Source organism: Podarcis filfolensis, assembly GCF_964270895.1.
Source record: "Podarcis filfolensis genome assembly, chromosome: 4".
In the NCBI taxonomy this organism is placed as follows: Eukaryota; Metazoa; Chordata; class Lepidosauria; order Squamata; family Lacertidae; genus Podarcis; species Podarcis filfolensis.
The window spans coordinates 62,586,995-62,608,114 of record NC_139607.1 but is presented as its reverse complement, the minus strand read 5'-3'; the positions used below and the strand labels follow the sequence as shown (position 1 = coordinate 62,608,114).

Sequence of the window (21,120 nt, the reverse complement as noted above, 5' to 3'; positions counted from 1 at the left end):
TCCACTCTTAAATGGAAGTAACCCTTGTTGAACATAGCTAGACTTACTTCTGAGTAAGCATGCATACAATAACTATGCAGCTGCTGTTCTAAACTGCCATCAGTTGCTGAATATAATATAATATAAACTTTATGTCAGTACTTTAAAAATAGATGCTTTGATAAATTTGCATGCTAAGGTCAAATGGAACCTGGCATCAGGAACAAAACAATACTTTAAAAACTGAACTGTGCATACCTGTGTCGCTACAGTATATGTGGTTGCAAAATTTAAATGATGCTGATAGCTTATAAATAATGTAACCAGGATTGGGGTGCATAAAAAGGAAACTATAAAGGTGAAAAATTTCAAGAGACCCCTGAGGCAAAAAATGGGAGAACATCCAGCAATACAAATGTCATTGCAATAGCATGACATTGTAAATCACACACACACACACACACACACACACACACACACACACACATTTTCCATTTGAGAAATAACGTAGTTGTAAATCCTTTAAACTAAGTTTTAAATCCCCTATAAAAGTTTAAATCCTATTTCACCCTAGGGAATGCATGCCATGCAAGAATGGGTTAAGTAGGGTTGCCATTATAAATTAGCTCAAGGAAAAAGCACTAAATATACAGTATAGGGGACAATTTTATCCAAGCGCAGAAGCTGAGGAAAGGTGGATAAGATTGCTATAGGCCAGGGCATTCTTTCCTATTCTTCAAGGATTCTCTTTCACATGGCTTTGCTACTAACTATAAATGCTAACTAAGTGCCTATTAAGGGAGCAGATTGCTCTAGCCATTTGGATGGCCATCTCACAGCCTGCTCCAAAGGATGTGGTGGCCATGAAACTGGTTTGCCTATTCCAAGGGTGGGCTGTGGGCCCACTGGCTCAAAAGAAGCAGCCTGCAGTTTGGCCAGGAGGGGGGGGGGAGGCAATTTCATTTAAAAAGACTGAATGGATCAGACCATGGTCCATTTAGCCCAGCCTCTCATTCCCACAGTGGCCAACCAGATGACTTGTAAAGTTCATAAGCAGAGCTCAAATGCAATAGCCCTCCCCAAACTAGGGGAGGCCAAATACAATTCCAAATACATTGGATAAGATATAAGGATTTATTGGAAAATAAAACCCCAAGGTGGCTGTCACCAATGGAAGCAAAAGCCCAGAAAAAGCTCAATATGGAGGCCAAATGGTCGAAATATTGGGAAATTTTGGAACAAGAGGGAGATAGACTAAAACTGCAGAGTTTTGAGAAACTAAAAAACAAAGTGCGAGATTGGCTTCATTATTATCAGATAATGGAGGCATATAATTTGGACAAGAAAATTGGCTTCCAGGTGGAAAAATCAAAATTAGAAACAGAACTGTTAGAACCCAAAACTAAGATTTTGTCAAAGATGTATAACTTGCTGTTGAAATGGAATACTCAGGATGAAACGGTGAAATCTGCTATGATTAAATGGGCACAAGATGTCGGACATAACATTATGTTTGCTGACTGGGAACAGTTGTGGACCACCGGTATGAAATTTACGGCATGTAATGCCTTAAGAGAGAATATTATGAAAATGATATACAGGTGGTACATGACCCCAGTAAAGCTTGCAAAAATATATCATTTGCCCAATACAATTCCAAATACAATCCCTAGCATTTCCCATTAAAATGGTGTCTGGTAAGAAGACTGGGACAGATCTCTGCTCAGGAATGTAAAGTGGGTAGTAGTGTTCTAAGCAGGACCGATTGACTCAGCATAAGACACCTTTAGATGTCTAATATATATTCAGTATGTGCTGCTGCTTTCAGAGGGCAGGGGCCAAAGCTCAGTGCTTTAGTTCAATTCCTGGTATCTCCAGTTAAGAGAGTTAAATAAGGGGTGAAGGCAAATACATCTGCTTGAGATCTTGGAGAGCAGACAATACTCAAGAAGGTGGACATTCATCTGACCTTGAATAAGGTAGCTTTCTATATACTTATGGCATGGATGTTCCTGTGAATCTGGTAGTGTGCTGTTTGCTTATTTCTGATCCCCTACCATATTTGCTCAACTGTCATACCTGCACAGCTCAGGCAGCGGGGGGGGGGGGGGCGGGAACTGCAGGAGCAGCTGAAAGTGGCATAATCATCTAATTGGTGGTGAAGCGAGAATCCAAGGATTTAATGAAAGAATGTATTTAGAACAAAAGTGTGCAAACTGTACAACTCCTCTCTTACATCCCCAACTGCATTTCATTAGCATTAACATGGCTCTCAATTAATCTCAGTAATTTGTAACAGCTATTCTGATGCACCCACTTGAGTACTGTATTATCTTGATACTGCTGACATTTGCATGTGTTGGGGGGTGGGGAGGGAGAGATATTTATCGTCCTTCAAATCTGCTGAGCCTTTCCCATTCTTTTGTTTTCCCTGTTTTAAGAAGAAACAATTTATCACAGTTTTCTTACTACAGCTGTTTATGAATAAAGAAGGAAACAAAGGCCTTGATCCAGAAATGGGATTTATGAGCTTCTGTATTCACAACAGGACTGCTGTCTTTCATCTGACCTATGCCTACCCCCTACTTTTCTTGACTACATTGCAAATGACTTTTGAAATGTGAGAATAATTAAAAGACACCCCTGTGCTATTTTGAATGAGGGGTGGCTACAGTTCAGATAAGGCAACAAGCCATGACACGGTGGCAAACAACCTCTTATCACCAGCTGCACCCCAAAACACTCTACATGCTTTAAATTGAATTATTTCCTCACTCTTACTTCTTCATGTTTAAAGCCCATATTTTTAAAGCCTGTATTTTCCTTACATAGGAATGATTCATTTATCAATATTCATTAACAAAAAGCTTCACTAATCCTCAAAGATAAATGCTAAAAACCTAAGAATAGCAGAAAAACAGCACACCAGTTGAGTCAGGAACGAGATCAAGCTGGGCTGAGTGTCAGATCAAAAGGATAAATCAGTAACATGCTGAGTTCAGGCAAGGTGGTCAACTGCTAGGAGATCTGGAAATTAGCCAGCAGTCAAGGAACCAGAGGAGCAGTACAGCCAGGAACAGCTTCCAAAGTTTAAAAAGCAAAATGAAAGCCAGAACAGAGCAAGATGAGAGAAAAACAAGTAGCCAGAAGCTTGCGAAGTCTGGGGCAGCAACATTCAAGGAAGATACTTTGCTACTTTGCATCTCTGTTGTTGATTACTAGGTGTCTGCTTACTCAAGGCCAAAAAAGATTTGCATCCCCCAAAAGAGGAAAGAATACACTGATTTGCATACTTTATATGTACAGATGAACATTTAAATAAGGATAATTTAAATATGACTACAAAGCTAAAGACAAAGGTTCTCATAACCAAAGAATTGACGTAGGCCCACACATAAACAATTGCCACAGACTGGGTTTACAATACTTCCCCTCCCCCAGCCACCAGTGTTTGTTCACTTGAGTTCATTTCTTTCTCCCTACCTCCCATATAAACACATACACAACATTCATTCATCCCCTCTGTTTGTCTGTCTCTCTCTTCTTCTTCCCCTGCCCCCCCCCCCCCCCGGCTCACGTTCTTGTCGCCTGAACGGTGGACAAGATGCTGGAAGATGGAAGAGGGAGGACTTGCTCCTGCAAGAAGTATTAATCATTTTTCTGCCTCCAAATTATTTTCTTCCTTTCCTTGATGATCTGGGAAACTGTTGGAAGTTCCTTGCATTGCTTGTTACATTTGTAGTTTAGAAAGGAAAAGGTAAGATAGAGGAAGAAAACACTCTAGCATCCAGAATGGATTCTGGACAGAACCTTAAAATGATGGACCATCTGGAACAAAAGAGGACTCCTAGCCAACTTACGGAGTGGTGCTGCCCCTTTCTGTGAATGCAAAAACACACTAGCTAAAAGTGGATGGGGGGTAGCAGAAAAGCTAACACATGGGGAAAAGGCATGGGGGCTCAACCTTCTTCTGGGACCCGGATGCGACAGTCAAGAAATAACCAGCAATCTATAATCTGCAGTACTTCTAAGAGGTTTTGCTATGCATCGCCTAAAGAAAATTGTTTACCTCATACAAAACATAAAGGGAACAGATAAGCTTACAGGAAGTTTCTTTTTTTGTGGGGCAGGGGGAGACAGAGACTTTACATATCAAGAGAACGCCAAAAATGTCTAGTCAAATAACTGTTTGAATCACCCTCACTTAGTTGATCTTGACTGCTAGTAGAAGATACAAATCTGAATTATTCTGCCTCCCCACATTTCACCATTTTTTTAAAAAACCCCTGAAAACTTTGATATTCCTACCATCTTATATATATTATGTTGCAATATAATCACTATATGTTGAAGCAATGTTACCTGTTAAACAGCTATCGGAGTCATGGAGCCTCTGCAATAAACAAATATTCTGTTTGTACCTCCAATAAATTATTTGATGCTGTAGACTGAGAACTAGAAGTGCAATAAAACCAGCTCAGAACCCTTCAGCCACAACTTTATTTTTGTAACTCTCTGTTCCAAAACCTTCCATTGTGCTTATTTCTTACTTTTTCTTCTTCTTTTTGCAGCTACCTCTACTCAGATATCATTCTGAGTATACATTTACATATTTCTTTAAGAGTCTTGCACCCTTTCCAGAACTGAAAGGCTGTAATTATTTTTCATCATTGGAATTAAATTGTGGGAGATTTCAGAAACAAAGAATAATGATAAAGTTATTAGGAGCTAAAAGCAATTGGTTTAATGGCTTTTAGCTCTTAATAAGCTTGTTACATTTAACACATTTTCATGCTAATAGTTGCTGTTCAGTTACCACAGCTGTTTCCTACGTGTTGTCATGATTTTTCTTGCCTACTCATGTCATGAGATTCTGTCTTCTTCTTTGCCCATTCCCAAAGAAAGCTTTGCTGAGAACCGAGTAGCTGTGAAGAGTAGCATCTGGCATTACTAACAGAAACAGGAGGTATTTCAATAAGCAGGGCTGCTAGTAAATGACAATTAACAGGCATCTCGACTCATATATAATTTCAGGATTTTATTTTGCTCTGTTTAACAAAAAAAAAAAAATATTCCACAATGTAAAGCCACTAGAGGCAACAGATCCCAAGCCATGTAAAGAGGCAACAGAAAAGAATTTAATCCCACTTGAGAAGGGGGGGCGGGGAACCAATTAATGTTTTAACAGTGCAATCCTAACTATATCTATTCAGATGTCAGTTCTAATGAATTCAGTGAGTGAGTTGGGACTGAAGTCTCACTCTGTTGTTCCATGGAACTCGATGAGACTACAACACTGGAAACAGATACTGAATAGTTGTATATGTTATAAAGCTCCCCAGAATGGAATTGGTTTTATAAAGAACTGCAGTTAACTTTAATTGTTTATTATGTTTTCAACTTTAGACTACAATCACTAATGTGTTCCTTATCCCAATACTCTTACATGCTAAAGATTAAACTTGAATGTGTGAACTCTCTTATGCATAGTTTTTGAGGATAAAATTTTTATTTGAAGGCCTGATTTAAAAAGGGCAAAATATTATCTTCTCCTAGGAAGATATAGTATAGAAAATGGAGGGCCTCATTCAATTGCTTTACTGTTGTTATTAAGTATTACTGTCGCTCAAATTACTAAACACACACAAAGTAATAATACATTCATTCAAATAAAAAACTAGAAAAAACAAAAATAATTCCCGAAACTCATTCCAGCTGTACAACAGCAGTACTGTACTTAATAAAGAAAAGTATAGATCTTTAACCTGACTCCAAGTTATATGTTACTGCAGACAAATTTCACTTGTGCATTCTACACATGCCCCACTAAATTCAGTAGGGCTTGCTGCTAGATAAGGGTGTAGAGTGGTACCTCAGGTTAAGAACTTAATTTGTTCTGGAGGTTCGTTCTTAACCTGAAACTGTTCTTAACCTGAGGTACCACTTTAGCTAATGGGGCCTCCTGCTCCTGCCACGCCACCACCATGCGATTTCTGTTCTCATCCTGAAGCAAAGTTCTTAACCTGAGGTAATATTTCTGGGTTAGCGGAGTCTGTAACTTGAAGCGTCTGTAACCTGAAGCGTCTGTAACCAGAGGTACCACTGTATATGATTGTAGCCTTGAGAATGGAACCTTGTCAGTAATGTAGAAAGAAGTATTTGGAGGGGACCAACTTTAACAGCAAAAGTGTCATGTGGATCCCTTACTCTCTTTTCCTGTGTTTTTTACGCAGCCACGATCACTTCCAGTTATTGGAGTATAAAGACTTCGGCTCTGAATCTTCAGCTTCTGAGTATAGCTGCCTTGACCCATGGAACTGCCATGTGTTCGGACAGTATTTTAATCGATCCTTGGCTCAGACTGTCTGGCATAACTTTTGGCTTTCTTTTTAACTGTTGCTAATTTGGTTCATGGGTCAAAGGTTCTGTATGGCTGTCCTAGAAAATGATCTAATTTAGCATGTTTATTGTATTTGTAATTAGTAAACAAAGCTAAAAAGCTAAATGTTGCCTAATATTGTATTTAGAATTGACATAATCAGTTCATTGTAACTAATAAACTTCTGAATCATAAACTTTTCAACAGAAAAATAAAATGCTGAAAATTTTTGGGGGGCCCACATCATTGTCTACAACAGCTAGGATTTATTTTTTAAAAAATGTAATCTGGGGATTGTGACTCATTGGGGGAAGCAACTGTTCCTCTTGCTTCTCCCCTATGAACACCTATCACTGTCACCTTGGGCCAACTGCTGTCAGTCAAAAGTACTGCAACTTCATGTATACCACCCTGAGTTCCTTGGAGCAGTGGTTCTCAACCTGTGGGTCCCCAGATGTTGTTGGACTACAACTCCCATCATCCCTGGCCTTGCTAGCTAGGGGTGATGGGAGTGATGGGAGTTGTAGTTCAACAACATCTGGGGACCCACAGGTTGAGAAAGGCTGCCTTGGAGAAAGGGCATGACATAGAAACAAAAGATACATAAAAGTGGCACAATCTCTAACAATCAGCTGAGTAATACCTCCTTACTGCATGAATAGCTGTGGCTTGTTCGATGCCAATGATAGCATTTTGAAGGGAGGATATGATAATACCAAATGCAAGCCATGGGAAAAGGATATTACAAATGTGCTCATTTTGTTTCCCTCTTCTGAAAGGTTGAATGCTTAAAAGATCTTTGATTATATTTTAATGGTTTCTAAGTTCTAGGGTTAAATGGTGCACAGATGACATTGCCTTATAGTCTTTGTTAGTTCTAAGATACAGACTTTTAAAACCATATTTTTGTCTTCCATAATTTCAAGGGAAAGAAAAAAAAATGCATTTCAATGATGTATCACATGTTAGTACTTAAGAGGCTGCATTTAGATTTTTCTTCCTTCACACTGTATTTTTCTCTGCACCATTTTTGGAGCAAACATTGCAGGAAAAGCAGTTGAGTCTTAAGAAAGCTCTTTACTGAACAGAGCCCATTAAGCCATCTGATCACTTTACAGACAACTCGAAGAGAAGTTCTTAGGTACTATAGTGAGAGTTTTACTGTGAAGTGTAATTTATAAATGGGCTCTAATGCTTCTCCCTGTTTCTTTCCATGACACTTTTTATGACACCAATTTTGCTGCTTTGTAGGGAAAAAAGGGATTCCCAAACGGAAAATGAAAATCTAGTTGCATGACAGCAAATCTATTAACTGCAACTTGAAGTTGAATATATTATTATAGTATGTGTTTACACCTTAGCAGAAATGATGCATTTTTATAAGTATAACTCTCTGTATAATGCTACATTACCAATTCCAAGCCTTAAATGTATTGTAATATTTGTGAATAGGGATACTAAACTAACATTTATACTGTCCTTCAAAATAATTGGCTTTTTGTTACAAGGCACCTGTCTGAGAAGGTTTTCCAGGAATATTCCCTCAATGGAGTCATATTCATTCTCAGGTGTGACTTCTGTAGGACTTCAGAATGTGTAATTGAACATACATCATATTGCTGATGCACAATTAGTAAAGTCAGCATTGACTACAATAGGACAAGTAGTCTCTTCAAAGCTATCTAGCTTCAAAGGAAATTTCACACAGTAGGCAGCTGGAGAGATTTAAAAAAAATATGGTAGCAGTCAACAAAAAATCAAATGTTAAAACTATCTAAAATGAAAATGGAGTACAATAATATATAGAAAACTTGTCATATTTTATTTTGTCAAATCTCTGGGCATATATCCCAGTCTACTTCAGTTATTTGCATACTGCAGTACTTAAATTGATCCATGTCAGCTTTGATAGAAATCTTAGCTCAAATAGCAATTATAGTCTTTGTTTTGCATGTAATTAGGACAGCTATGGAGAATGAGTAAAAAAAAAGCAGCTCTTTACATTATTCCTATTTACTCAGCTATGTTTCAGAAAGACATATAGAAAAATAAACTGAAAGTTCCATTTGTTAATACTTTGTTGATAGTCCAAGTAATTGAGCTAGAGTCTTTTAACACAAATGATTCTTTGTAGCTTTTTAGTCTGTTTGTTCCAACCGATGTACAGTTTGTATGCATTATATGAATCTGATGTCATCAATACAAACAAATTTTAGCCACAAGTTTTACCTCAAACCTTTGCCTGATGGTCTTGGGTATAGATGCTTGGCAAGTAATTTTCTTTTAATGTTTACTGGAATCTGTCAATCATCTGTCAATTATATCAAGAAATATGCTTCTTCTGCTTATATGATGTCTGCTAATATCTCCTATAGTTAGATGAATATGGTAAATGTTTACCCTGATAAATAGTGTAATGGGAGCATGTGACCTACATATTAGCCTTTGATTCACATATTCATTCAAACTTCATGGAGAAACTAAAGTTTCACTCTGTTCCCAACTTTTGGAACCTCTGCCTCTGAGCACAATCCTGTGTTGTGTTTACTCCAAATCAAGTTGTATTGTGTCCAGTAGGCATACTTCCAGGTAAGTGTGCTTAGGGCTGTAGCCTTAAGAGTCCTGCATTCTTCTCTGAAATATAATCCAAATTCTTGAAGAGAGGGAGCTTACATATTCTTTAAACCCCAATTCTGACTCTATGTTTTGAAAATGAATATCAAAAGGCTTTATCTGAATTACTTTTCCAGATATTACTACCCATCCTTTCCAAGCAAAAGTTAGCAGTGACTTCCTGGAGTCAGGATAGTCATTAAGCTCTTTAGATATCTGATTTTAAGTTTATGTGCCTCATTCATATTTCACACTGCTAGAGCAAGGAAACCAAGTGCCTTGCCTTGGCAAAGAGTACTAAGGCTCACAGCATCCAATTAATTTCTTTCTCCACAAAGAAACTGGAGTAGCTTACCTGTAACTGGTCTGGGAGATGGTCCACAGTGTCACGCATATGGATGACTAGGAAGTGCTTCCTGCAAGGAGGGAGGGCAGGAGCACATGCTAAGTTGCCAGCCATGCAACCCAGGAAATACTTATCAGTCATCATAGGTTCTCACCTGACTCAACCTAATGTATCATAGAAACCATCCTAGTTAATCTCTAACTAACCCCCCCCTAACTAACCTAACCCCCATTATACTAGGGGGAACACTTTCTGAATGTCTGTGTAATCATGACACAGATACACTGAGACAAATTTATGCCTTGCTTGCAACTGTATTTGTTCTACAAGTTTTCATTTTATGTTACAGAGTTGGTCACAGAACTACCTTGAGAAGGCACATCAGTGACTAGAACGCACAAAACAGGGAGCAGCTGATAGCCAAAGACAATAGGCCTTTTTGCTAGTAGTCATGTATTATGAAGAAAAGAGAAGGTCAAATGTTAACTACTCTCTCTTTATGCAGGCTGATTTAGTTATTTGATCCTTAAAAATCAGCTCAGTAAAGGGAACTTTTTAAGAGTTGTATCCAATGTCATACTCATCATAGACCCACTGAAGTTAATGGACATGATTAACACAGGGCCATAAATTTCATTAGGTCTACTCTGTGTAGAACTTTACTGGATTCAAACATACACATTGCGGTTAGTTGTTAAGGGCACATAATTTTATTCTACTTCTATATTTTGGTTTAAGTTTAAAAGTGTATAAACCACTCCATGTCAAAAATGAATTTCTGGGTAGTATCCAGATAAATTTAAAATTACAAAACAAACCAACAATATGTTTTAACCAGCAAAAAATACAGTAATCTAAAATACCCTGACAAAACAAAAGGTTTTAGCTTAGTGCTAAAAATAAGCAGTGCCAGTGCCAGGCATGCCTCCCTCAAGTGCTTATTCTACAATAGGTGAACCAGCAAAGTGAAGGCTGTCTCCTCTGTACATACATAGTTTGCTTTTCCTAAAGATGGACCATAGAGAAATTGACTCTTCCGATTAGCATAGCAGAATTTATACAGGAGAAATATAGGCAAATAGTATAAAAATCAGAGGAGGCCACCCTTGCTTTGAAATGGAGAAATTAGGATTTACACAATGGCAAGGCCTTCACACATAAAGTATATATTTGTACTTAAGCACAAAATTTAGCATGAAAAATGGTCCAAGTTCTTCAGATGCTTTGGTTTTAATGATGCTCTATAAACATAGAAGGAATGTGTTGTGAAAAGGGTTATTGACTTTTTGAAGTCAATTGCCTGAAGTGTCTATTCAAATAGATAGACATGTGTGAACATTGTTCTCTAGTTCCAGTTTCTTCAAAATATGGGATTTTGCAAGATTACATTATTCATACACCCAAGCCATATGGACATTCCATTTGAAGACAGTAACTGATAAGCTACTTTTTTCATGCTGAAATCCTTCAAGTCCACAACTCTACTTGTCTCAAGATATTTAAAAGTAAGCTAAGATATTGTGAATGTGTCCATCTCAAAATAGATAAATTTCACCTTATATTTTGTTTGCATATTCCATAGAAGTTAACAAGAGCAAATATTATCTTTCCTTAAAGTAGCATATCTTCTATATTAACAGAATCAGTGACAGAAAGATTTCCATACCTTGTATGCTGAGCGCATTTTTTATATAAACGATATGTTGTGTGAAAATAGCACATCCCTCTGAGATAGTCTTAAACACAACATGAGGTGGGAGCCTTGCTAAAAAAGCAGAATTTCCACACTTGGAGGATTATTCAGCTTCCAGTATTTTTTTAGTATGCTGAATACTTTAGAATGCACTATTCAGTGTGGATTGCAAAGTGTGGTACTGATCCAAAAAGTCCAGAGAGTTTTTGTAATGCATCCTTTTGTTTGCATTGACATGTCTTTTGGATGAGGCACCATAAGGAAAAGCAACCACTACAGTGTCATGGCTGTTGTGCTCAAATAATGCTACACGTGATATTTTTGTTTTACCTGTCATATTTTTTTCCAGTTACTTTTATTGATACAACAACATCATGCACTATGTATTTTAGAGAATGGTTTATCAGTCTGTTTGTTCATTTTTTTCCTATAAGTTCAGATGCCTCTTGAGATATCGTTGCCAAACTCAGCCACCATTTTGAATCAAAGTGTAGGACTGAATTGTCACCTTTTTTTTTTTTTTGGCTGCCTCTCAAGATATTATTGCCAAGCTCAGTGCAAGCACTCCCAAGGTGGGGGTGGCGGATGCTGTTATGATTTAGACACCAGGTAACCTTTTGAATCAAGATGGTAGACCAAAATGTCAATTTCACATGACTTCACCTATTTTTTGGCATGCATTTGATGGCAAACTTGGCATGAGGGTTTCTGAGGTGAGGATGGCAGTCTTCACTGATGTTTGGATGTGACTTTGGCATGACTTTACCTGATTTTTGGTGTGACGGGTCCAAACACAAATTGCACTATCCATTTAAAATCAAAATATATCTTTGGTTTCTAAAAATTCCTGGACAGGATTGGACACTCCCTGCTATTATAATATATATAGCATAATTTGTTTAGAAATGTGTGCTGCCTCTGGGAAGGTTAATAAATATTGTGGTACATATATATTTGGCCCTGTAGCTACTATTCTTGTAAGATCTCATATTCTGTTCATCAAGCTGATTACATTTCTACATATGTGCTGAATCTGTTTCTGAGCATTAGCTAGGAAAGATAGAGGGTTCTTTAAAAGTCACAAAGGGATTAGATTGAAACACATATTCCAAATCATTTAAATCAAGCAGAATCCAAGAAGACAAGACTTTCTGAGTTACTTTGTATTACTTGACACAAATAATAAAACTTGAGCTTTAAAAAGACAAAGAAGAGAAAAGCCACCTATCTGATGTCAAGTAACCATTAGTCAGCCCAAGTACTGCTTCTGAATAAGACACATAGACAAAGGAAAATCTTAACTCTTGTCTGACACCTGTCAAATATAAGGTCTGTCTGGCTACGAGTTCTGTGCACAGTGGCAGGAAAATTATTTTTTAAAAGTGTGGCATCTGCTACAGAGGAAGAGGACTGAAAGAAGGAAGCAACAGACTTTTTCTCTTCCTGGCAGGGTATTTTTACAGGCTCCTTTACCACTTCTACACCATGTGCATCATTATTTTCCATTGAAATGTTACAGGTGCTAATTGATAAGGACTATGCATAGCGCATTTCGAGATCAAAATGTATTGCTTCAAACAGCCTGCTCTTGCATACTTTCAGTTACAGAACTACCATTTGCTTATCTGCCAAGCATCATTGCTTAGAAGCAGTGAAAAGAGGAAAAATATTTCACACTTAAAAGGGTGCAGAAATTCTAATATGCACAATATCATGACAAGCATCATAACCATAAAAACATCATATCCACGTTTAATCAGCACATCAATTTATCCTAAGTCAGACATGCCCTGACCACAGACTTTGTAGGTCCTGACAGGGAAATTGGCATAAAAATGGAGCCAGTGTGGGTTGCGCTTTCAAAATGACCCAAGGTGTGATGAGCATAATTTTATTCCAGGTAGCATTCTCTCAGCCTCCTAATTTTGTGCTAAATTCCCGAAGAATGAAAAAAGTCTATATATTCAAAAGGGGATTGTAGAGCCCACTGATTGTTCCAGCCTGCATATGTTTTTGCATTGCAGGATGTTGGCTCTCAGGGTCCCTTCCCGCTCTACACGTCTCTGATTCTATGATGCTGCCTTCACATTCCACCAGTTCACAGAAGCATCCAGGAGTATATGTTTCCACCAAGCTTATGTGGTGCTACTATTTGTGTGAAAAGATGCCTCTGCATGGGAACTGTATGCAGTGCCACATTTTCAATGTAAGTTGTGAAAATGTAGCTACAATTTTTTTGACTACACATAGATTGCACACAGGCTCTGCACAATAAGTCTTCCCTCCCCATCCTCTCCATTGCAACACTTGAAAAATATTTCGGGGGAGTTGGGATCCTTGGAAAAGGTCTGGAATATGCCACAGAGGGGATGAAGTGGGAGGAAACACTGTGTGGGGACGCGGAGACAGGAAGCATGAGAGACAGACAGAGAGACAAAGAGGTGGAAAGAGAGAGCTGTGTCTGCTGAATTTCAGATTCAATATCATTAGTTTCACATTAGTTTCACATTGTGGTCCAGTCCACATTGTCAATTTTGCCATCGTGCCGTGGTCCTGTATTTGTGTGAAGCAGATTCATGGTGACAGATTTGGGAGCAACTTACACAAGAATAGTTCCCAGAATGTGCAGCTGCTCAAATTAACATGATAGGACACACCACACACTAACTGGTTGGAGATTGGGTATGCATTAACACTGGCGCTAGAAGTGGGATTCTGCTTCCTAAAAGGAGGACTGTGTGTCAAGGAGTGCCTGAGGTAAAATAGAAGGAAGAATGGTAAGATTCCTGGAGCAGATGAAGTTGATGTTCTAGCAGCAAACCTAAAAGCTGCTACCAGCAGCAACACCAGTGGCTCTCTTAAGAACTGTGAAATTCACTGTGATGGTCTCCCACATGCAGCTGAAGAAGAGTTTGGAGTCTCTAAGGCCCCATCTGCACTACACATTTAAAGAAATATCATGCCACTTTAAGTAAGCATGGCTTCACTCAAAGAATCCTGGGCACTAGAGTTTGTTAAGGGTACTGAAAGTTGTTAGGAAACCGCTAGTCCCCTCACAGAGCTACAATTCCCAGACTGCCTTGGGAAGAGGGGCTGATTGTTAAACCACTCTGGGAATTGTAGCTCTTTAAGGGGAATATGAGTCTCCTAACAACTGCCAGCACCCTTAACAAATTACAGTTCCAAAAATTCTATGACTGCTTAAAGTGGATTGATACTGCTTTAAATGTACAGTGGTACCTCGGGTTAAAATCTTCAGGTTACAGACGCTTCAGGTTACAGACTCCGCTAACCCAGAAATAGTACCTCGGGTTAAGAATTTTGCTTCAGGATGAGAACAGAAATCATGCGGCAGCATGGTGGCAGAGCGGGGCCCCATTAGCTAAAGTGGTGCTTCAGGTTAAGAGCAGTTTCAGGTTAAGAACGGACCTCCAAAACAAATTAAGTTCTTAACCCGAGGTACCACTGTACAGTGCAAATGAGGCTAGTGCAAGTGAGTAGATGAGAGCCTTATCTCAACAGCCACTACCCAGTAGCCCAGCTACAAAGCACCCAGACCAGAGTGGCCAAGAAGATACAGGGAGAAGATGGACAGCTGAAGTTCTTGGACCATGAAGAACTGTAGTGAGTAACAGAAAATTAAGACACTTTGTCCAGACGCCAGCCTGAGTGGAGAGGAGACCAGAAACCCAGGAAAGAAGCCTCAAGCTAGGAAAAACAATGGGTTGGAAGGAGGGAGGAAGGCAGTGTCAGATAAGAGAGAGCTATAGGCTTGAAGAAATGAGATACTGCTGATTTGCACACTGCTTATGCACTAGCTACGGAAAAAAAGAGCAGCAGGAGAAGAAGAAGCTGGACACACATGTGTCAGGAACAGCCAGCTAGCACTTGAAGAATTGGTGTCCCTTCTAACAGACAAATGACAGGCTAAACTCCAGTAGACTAGAGACAAAGCAACAGCAGAGACAGAGATTACATAGAAAAACAGCTAAATTCCCCTAATATCATTTGTGTTCTAGAAGGGCTTCCTCTCCTAAAAAGAGTGAAAGTTTTTTTTGTTGGCATCTGTCTGTCTCGAGAGTCAATGGAGTGCAACCCTGGGGATGAAGTCAAACTGCTGGAGAATCACAGTGCCTGCTATGGCTCCAGAGACCAAGAGCTCATAACCATGTTGTTTTTGCTGCATTAGCAGCCCGGAAGAGACTTCTCTGGGGTGCTAGCTTGATCAGTGTGTATGGAGGTCCTATGCTGCCCAGACAACAAGACCCCACACTCGGCCTCGCTGAAGTGGTCCAAAGAAAAGCAGAGCAGTATGTTTGGTACCAGCCTGACTGCAGGAATTGCCAGAAGGAGGCATACAAGACTCCATCCAACCATCGTAGAGACTCCACTCTGGATTTGTGAGGAGTTTACTCCGCAGCCTTTTCTTTTCTCGAAGATATCCTGAAAGGCAGCGGTTATGGTTTACTCCTTTGGGTTTACTCCTGAAGACTTTCTTATGAATATGAGTCTCCCAAGTCCCTTTCACAAATGGGAAAAAAGTTTTTCCATTTGTGAAATGGATTTAGCCTGTAATTTGTATTTTATTGTGATCTGCCCTGGGGGCCATTCAGCTGCAAGGCAGTATATAAATACACTAAATAAAAATAAATATGGAGGTTATGCCTGGGAAGCATGTAATGCAATAGTGGGGTTATTTTTATTTTCTCCTCAAGTGGCAGATGCCGTCTAGTAGTAGTAGTAGTAATAAGAATAATAAGAGTTTGGGAGTGGGTTTAAGGTTTGTGAAGAAAAAAGTAATTTCAGCTGAAACTCAAACATATACAGCTTCACTCTCTTAATGCTATTTTTAAAAGTGAGATAGTTGAAAAGACAATTTGCATATATCATTAAATTTCCAATTACCATGTAAATGACAACCAAAGCAGGCAAAGAGTTCAACACTTTGCTTGGATAAAAAAATGTGTTGATTTTAGAAGTTTTTTCATCAGATGTGAGGCTTTGAGAGTATGTACCTATCATCAGTCTGACGATGTGAACAGCAAATAAGCCTGCAATCCTTTCAGGTTGAAATAGCTTACTTTAAAAAAATGCACAGCAGGAATCCTTTCCCAAAACTAAAATAAATGACAAAGTAAAAGACCAGTCTTCCATAGGCACTTAATGAAGACATGCTTCAAGGGGTTTTCAGTACCAGAGATCACTTTACACCCCAGGACAAGAGAAAAACAGTAGAGTTTTGCAGTCAGAGGCTGCAATCAAAGGAGAATAAAGAATATAACAAAAATATATTGCTTGTTAAATCACTTACAGTGGTTTTCCTTTGGATTCACAAATCAAAGTTATAGATTGTCCTTCTTCTGGCCATAACGTGGAAGGGATTATTTTAACTGACGGAAGATCTGGAAAAAGATAATATTTGATGAATTACATTAAAACTGGACACCCATTGTATTATGCAAAGCATTTAAACAGTGTGAGATTTCACTTATATATCCATGGACTTTAAGATTCTAAATTGTCCTTTGCCAACTGTGAGACCAGGTGGTAGTATGAGATTGTGCTGTGGCTTGCTGGTGAACTATAGCTTCTGCCACTGAGCACCACCGAATATTGATGGGGGCCTAATGCCCTTACAAGAGGGTGCTGCACTGTAACAAAAAAGCTGCTGGGACAGTTTCTGGAACAACAAGCCATGTTTGGTAGAGGCGATGCCATCAGTGGCTAGTGTCAGGAGTTGCTATTCACTCTGTAGCCATGTACCTTTACTCAGCTGAATTAGCAGCCTTGCTACCTTCACTGTCACACAGAAACACTCTCCAGAAAGGGTGCTGGACCTCTTCCCTGCCCCAATTCTGTAGCCCTGAGTGCTGCATGCTGTAGTCTACCAATGAATCACTGAACAAGCAACAGCAGAGTTCTAGAGGAAAATAAAGACACCCCTACATCATTGCGGGCATTCCTTGGAGAGCATGGTTATAAACAGATTTGCAATTGAAATAGAAAATAGAAAAATGAATTTACTGAAAATGAATAACAAGCACTTCACACAATCTTTGCTTTGTAGATGGATGTGAATATTATTACAAAAAAAGGACTGCATTAAAAGTATATTCAAATGAACATATTTACTGGCATAGTAATCTGAATTCATAATAGAAAGTCTTCCATGAGCTCTTATAAATTTCTTTTTTAAAAAACCTTGCATTACTGAGGATATACTTTCAGGAATGCAACTGTATTTCCCTCCTTTGTGAATATCCCTTGTAGTCTGATTTTTTTAAAAAAACTCAAACCATTTTTATGGGGACATCAGATAAGATTACCACACTGTTGTATTTAATCCATGCTAAACTTTAAAATATTATTTCTGTTTTATGCAATCAGCTTTCAACAGAAATGTCAGTCCTTGTCACTAGAGTGTGCAAAAAGAAAAGAATCACAGATGAAACTTGCAGATGAAATAACATTTGAATAAGGTCTGGCTAGGCCCACACTGGATCCAGCTGAAATATATCAAACAATGTAAATTGGCAATAATCCAAAACACAGTTGCAAAGGAACCTGGTTCATGCTTAAAATACTGGTATATCCCCCACTTTATCTGTTGTCTCCAGTGCTTTTTTTCTCCCATATAATCTGGCATTCACTTCTATCAGGAAAAGTAAAAGAGACAGCATGGTGTAATGGTTACCATGCAGGACTAAGGCTGCATTCAGACATGGGTTTTATTGTATTATTGATTATAATGCTAGTGCTGGGATACGGCCCCCAACTTTGTCACATGAAATTACAGTGCAAAACTCCTACAATTTTCCAAGATATCAGGGTTGCAAATACAGATAGGTAGCCGTGTTGGTCTGCCATAGTCAAAACAAAAAAATGGTTGCAAATGGTTGTTTTTTGTTTTTTTTTCTGGGAAAAATTAGCATGAAATTGAGTGCTAAACTTCCACTAGTGGTTTTTATGCTGTGTGGAACATCACATCAACCACATAAATTAACAAAGAAGAAAATGTTGGAAAGATGGGGGAAGGTGTCATTTGAATGCAGCCTAAGAGTGGGGAAACCCAAGTTCAAATCCCTATTCAGCCACAGAGCCCACTGGATGACCTTGAAATAGTAGCTCTCTCAAAGCCTGACCTACCTTACAAGGTTATTTTGAAGATAAACTATGTGGTGAGAATTATGTATGCCACTTTGAGTTCATTGGAGGAAAGATGGAATATAAATGTAGTAAATAAAACAAAAACAAAACATTCCTTGAGGACAACTGCTGGCTCCTATTCTACTAGCACCATCCACTCACTATGAGAAATATACATTGTTATAAGTTTTTTTTTTGGGGGGGAGACCTCCCTAAAACCCAAGAAATTAATGAATGACAGGATCTAGCTAATATGTGGAGTATTGAAGGGAAGATCCCAGACCAGTGGAAAAATACAAGCTAAGCTTCATTTCCAAGCTAGGGTCTCACCTGCTATAGAGGTGTTAAAGTAACAAAAGGTACTGATGGCCCATGTCAAGGAGGAATCCTTAGGCCTGGGCAGACAGCGGTTGCCAAGTCCGCTCTCCTTCCTGGGGGGGAGGTGTTGCAGGAGGGTATCTGGGACCTCCCAGTGACCCGGCCGTGGGCGGAGGGATGCCGCCCGCATCATATGGACTCCTGCCCACATCATGCCCCCTGGCTGGCCAATGAGGTTGGTGGGAGGGCTGGCTGCCTTGTACCCGGACTCCACTTTAATCTGGTTCCAGCTTTTGGAGAGGAATTGTTGGCATGATTGTCCCCACCCTGTGGCAATCAACATAGCCAACAAAATTGCTAATTGTGCGGTGGCACGGAAGGTGCAACTATTGAATGGTTGGGTGACACGGTTCCCCGCCACTACTTTTGACCAGGAGGCCTTGTTTCGCAATGATGGTGTTCACCTTTCTGATATGGGAAATATTTGGCTGGTCAATATCGCTAAGGGCATTAGAGATTGGTTGCAGGTGTGAGGGTGTTGGCGGTGAGCCTTTGGGGCTCGAGCGGCGGTTAGGCATTGGGTAAGCCTTGTTTATGGGAGGGGAGGTTGTTGCCTCCGCTTGCCCCTCCACATTAAGGATATCCCGTTAAAGGGATCCGGGGGTATGGATCCTGTCTGAAACCTGGGCGTGGGCTAGGGCCATGCCACGACCCCATTGGGGAACCTTGGGATGCTATTAATTGATGTATATCATAGGGTTCCCCCTATAGGTGGTTTACCCTTAGGAGACTCCCTGCAGACAGGCAGGAGTCAGGATATAGTTTCACCCAATGCCAAACCAAACCGCTCACATCTGTAACGAATAAAGTTGTGGCCTATTTTATCCCATTAATCTAAACATTCGTGTCCGTGTGTTTATTAAGCATTCAGCGAGTTATAAAAACAGTTAGAACAGCTTTCAGTCAGCTCCAGGATTCTTTTGAAAGTACTGATTGAAGCGTGTTTGAACATCAAGATCTGCACAGATACACAGACGCTGTACTTTCTTATATTAAAGTGTGCACCGATAATGTAATAATGGAGAGGTGTATTAGAGTCTATGGGAACAGCAAACCCTGGATGACTGCTGAGGTAAGGTCACTCCTGAAAGCTTGGGATACTGCCTTCAAGGTAGGGAACATAGATATATACAGAGGGGCTAGAACAAAGCTCAGGAAAGGCATTAAGGTGGCAAAACAACAATATAAGCTTAAGGTGGAGAATTGGCTAGCCGATAACAACATGAAACAAGTGTGGTAGGGACTGCAGCATCTAACCAATCACAGGCCTCCTGATATGTTTCTGTCGTGCCAAAAGGTTTTCTTGACCTCTCAAGGCCTTCAAAATGTGTCCCTCAATAAATAATAATAGAAAAAAATGGTTATGCTCATGTTCCACTCACCAGTCACTCCCAGTTAGGCCCTGGAGGATTGATCAGGGGTCAATGTGGCTCTCAGCCTGAAGAAAGCTAGCCATCTCTGTTTTATTCTTATTCTTAGGTTGAAAGACTCTTAATTACTACACAGAACATGCACTTTCAAAATACCAAACAGTAAAGTGACCGCATTACTTATATGGATTTCAACTATCTAGCTTGGGTAGCATTTGCTTGCACATCTTTATTTTTTTTTACAAACAAATCTGGTGCCTGCAGTTCTTCTTCTCTTGGTATTTTGCATTTGATATTCATTTTTAATTAGAAGTACTTCTATTCTTTCACGGCTTGTTAACACTTTCATTTGGGAAGCTCAGCTTTCATTAGCCATGTGAATAATCACTATTCATTGCAGTAAAGTCCATTTCTTGCAATAACCTTGCTCTGACCTGATTACCCGTTAAACTACAAAAAACAGTGTCTAATTAGCCCATCAGTTCATGTTCAAATTCACATGACCTAGCTTCATTAGAAAAGGTCTGTAACATAAATGTCTACGGTCTCCCCTGACTACGTCTAAGGAAAACATTTCTTAGCCCTGATATGCCTGCTGGATCATACTAGGAAAAATTGTAGCACTGCAGCCATCCCTTCACTTCCCTATCAGATTCCACCTGGAAAAGTGTTTCCAATGCTTTGTTTAGTTATAACTGCCACCACTGTGGATAAATATAAGAAACATATATAATGATGGGTTCTGAAGAAAAGAAATGGTTTCCTTCCTTCTTTTCTTTTTGGTTTCCTGGAGTGAACAAGTTGTTTCTTTCATTCTTTTCTTGTGGGCTTCCTGGAGGCAACTGGCTTTCCTTTGATTCAAAACTACCTGATTTACATTGAGGATGTGTAACCGAGTGCTCACTTAAGAGACTCTCTAGCAGGTAATCCAAACCCTGAACACAATCACTTGGGGGTAGTGTTGGGAGCTTGCCATATGACTGAGCCCCAACAGGAAAAAAGGCAGGGGTGTAAGTAAATAAATATATAAGAAGGTGTGAAGATGAGGATTATCTTGATTTAAAGAGGATAAAAGGTCAGCAAGTGATACAGGGTACACACATATTACAGAAATAGAAACCATATTGAAAGATATGGGGGGGGACACAAAATAAATTCTACATTTCAGAAACGTGCTTGTTTTCCTTCATTCCACTCTTTTCTACAAAAAAATATC

At 39.3% G+C, this 21,120-nt stretch overlaps 1 protein-coding gene across 5 annotated transcripts in view; it reads right to left on the bottom strand.

Annotated features, from left to right (window-relative positions):
* CADM2 (cell adhesion molecule 2) overlaps window positions 1–21,120 on the bottom strand; it is a 365,475-nt gene that overhangs the window by 62,303 nt on the left and 282,052 nt on the right. For all 5 annotated transcript variants that reach the window (XM_083611653.1, XM_083611652.1, XM_083611654.1 and 2 more), the window contains one exon: window positions 16,322–16,412. In XM_083611653.1, the coding sequence (XP_083467779.1) occupies window positions 16,322–16,412 (91 nt within the window). The remainder of the gene's footprint in view (window positions 1–16,321; window positions 16,413–21,120) is intronic.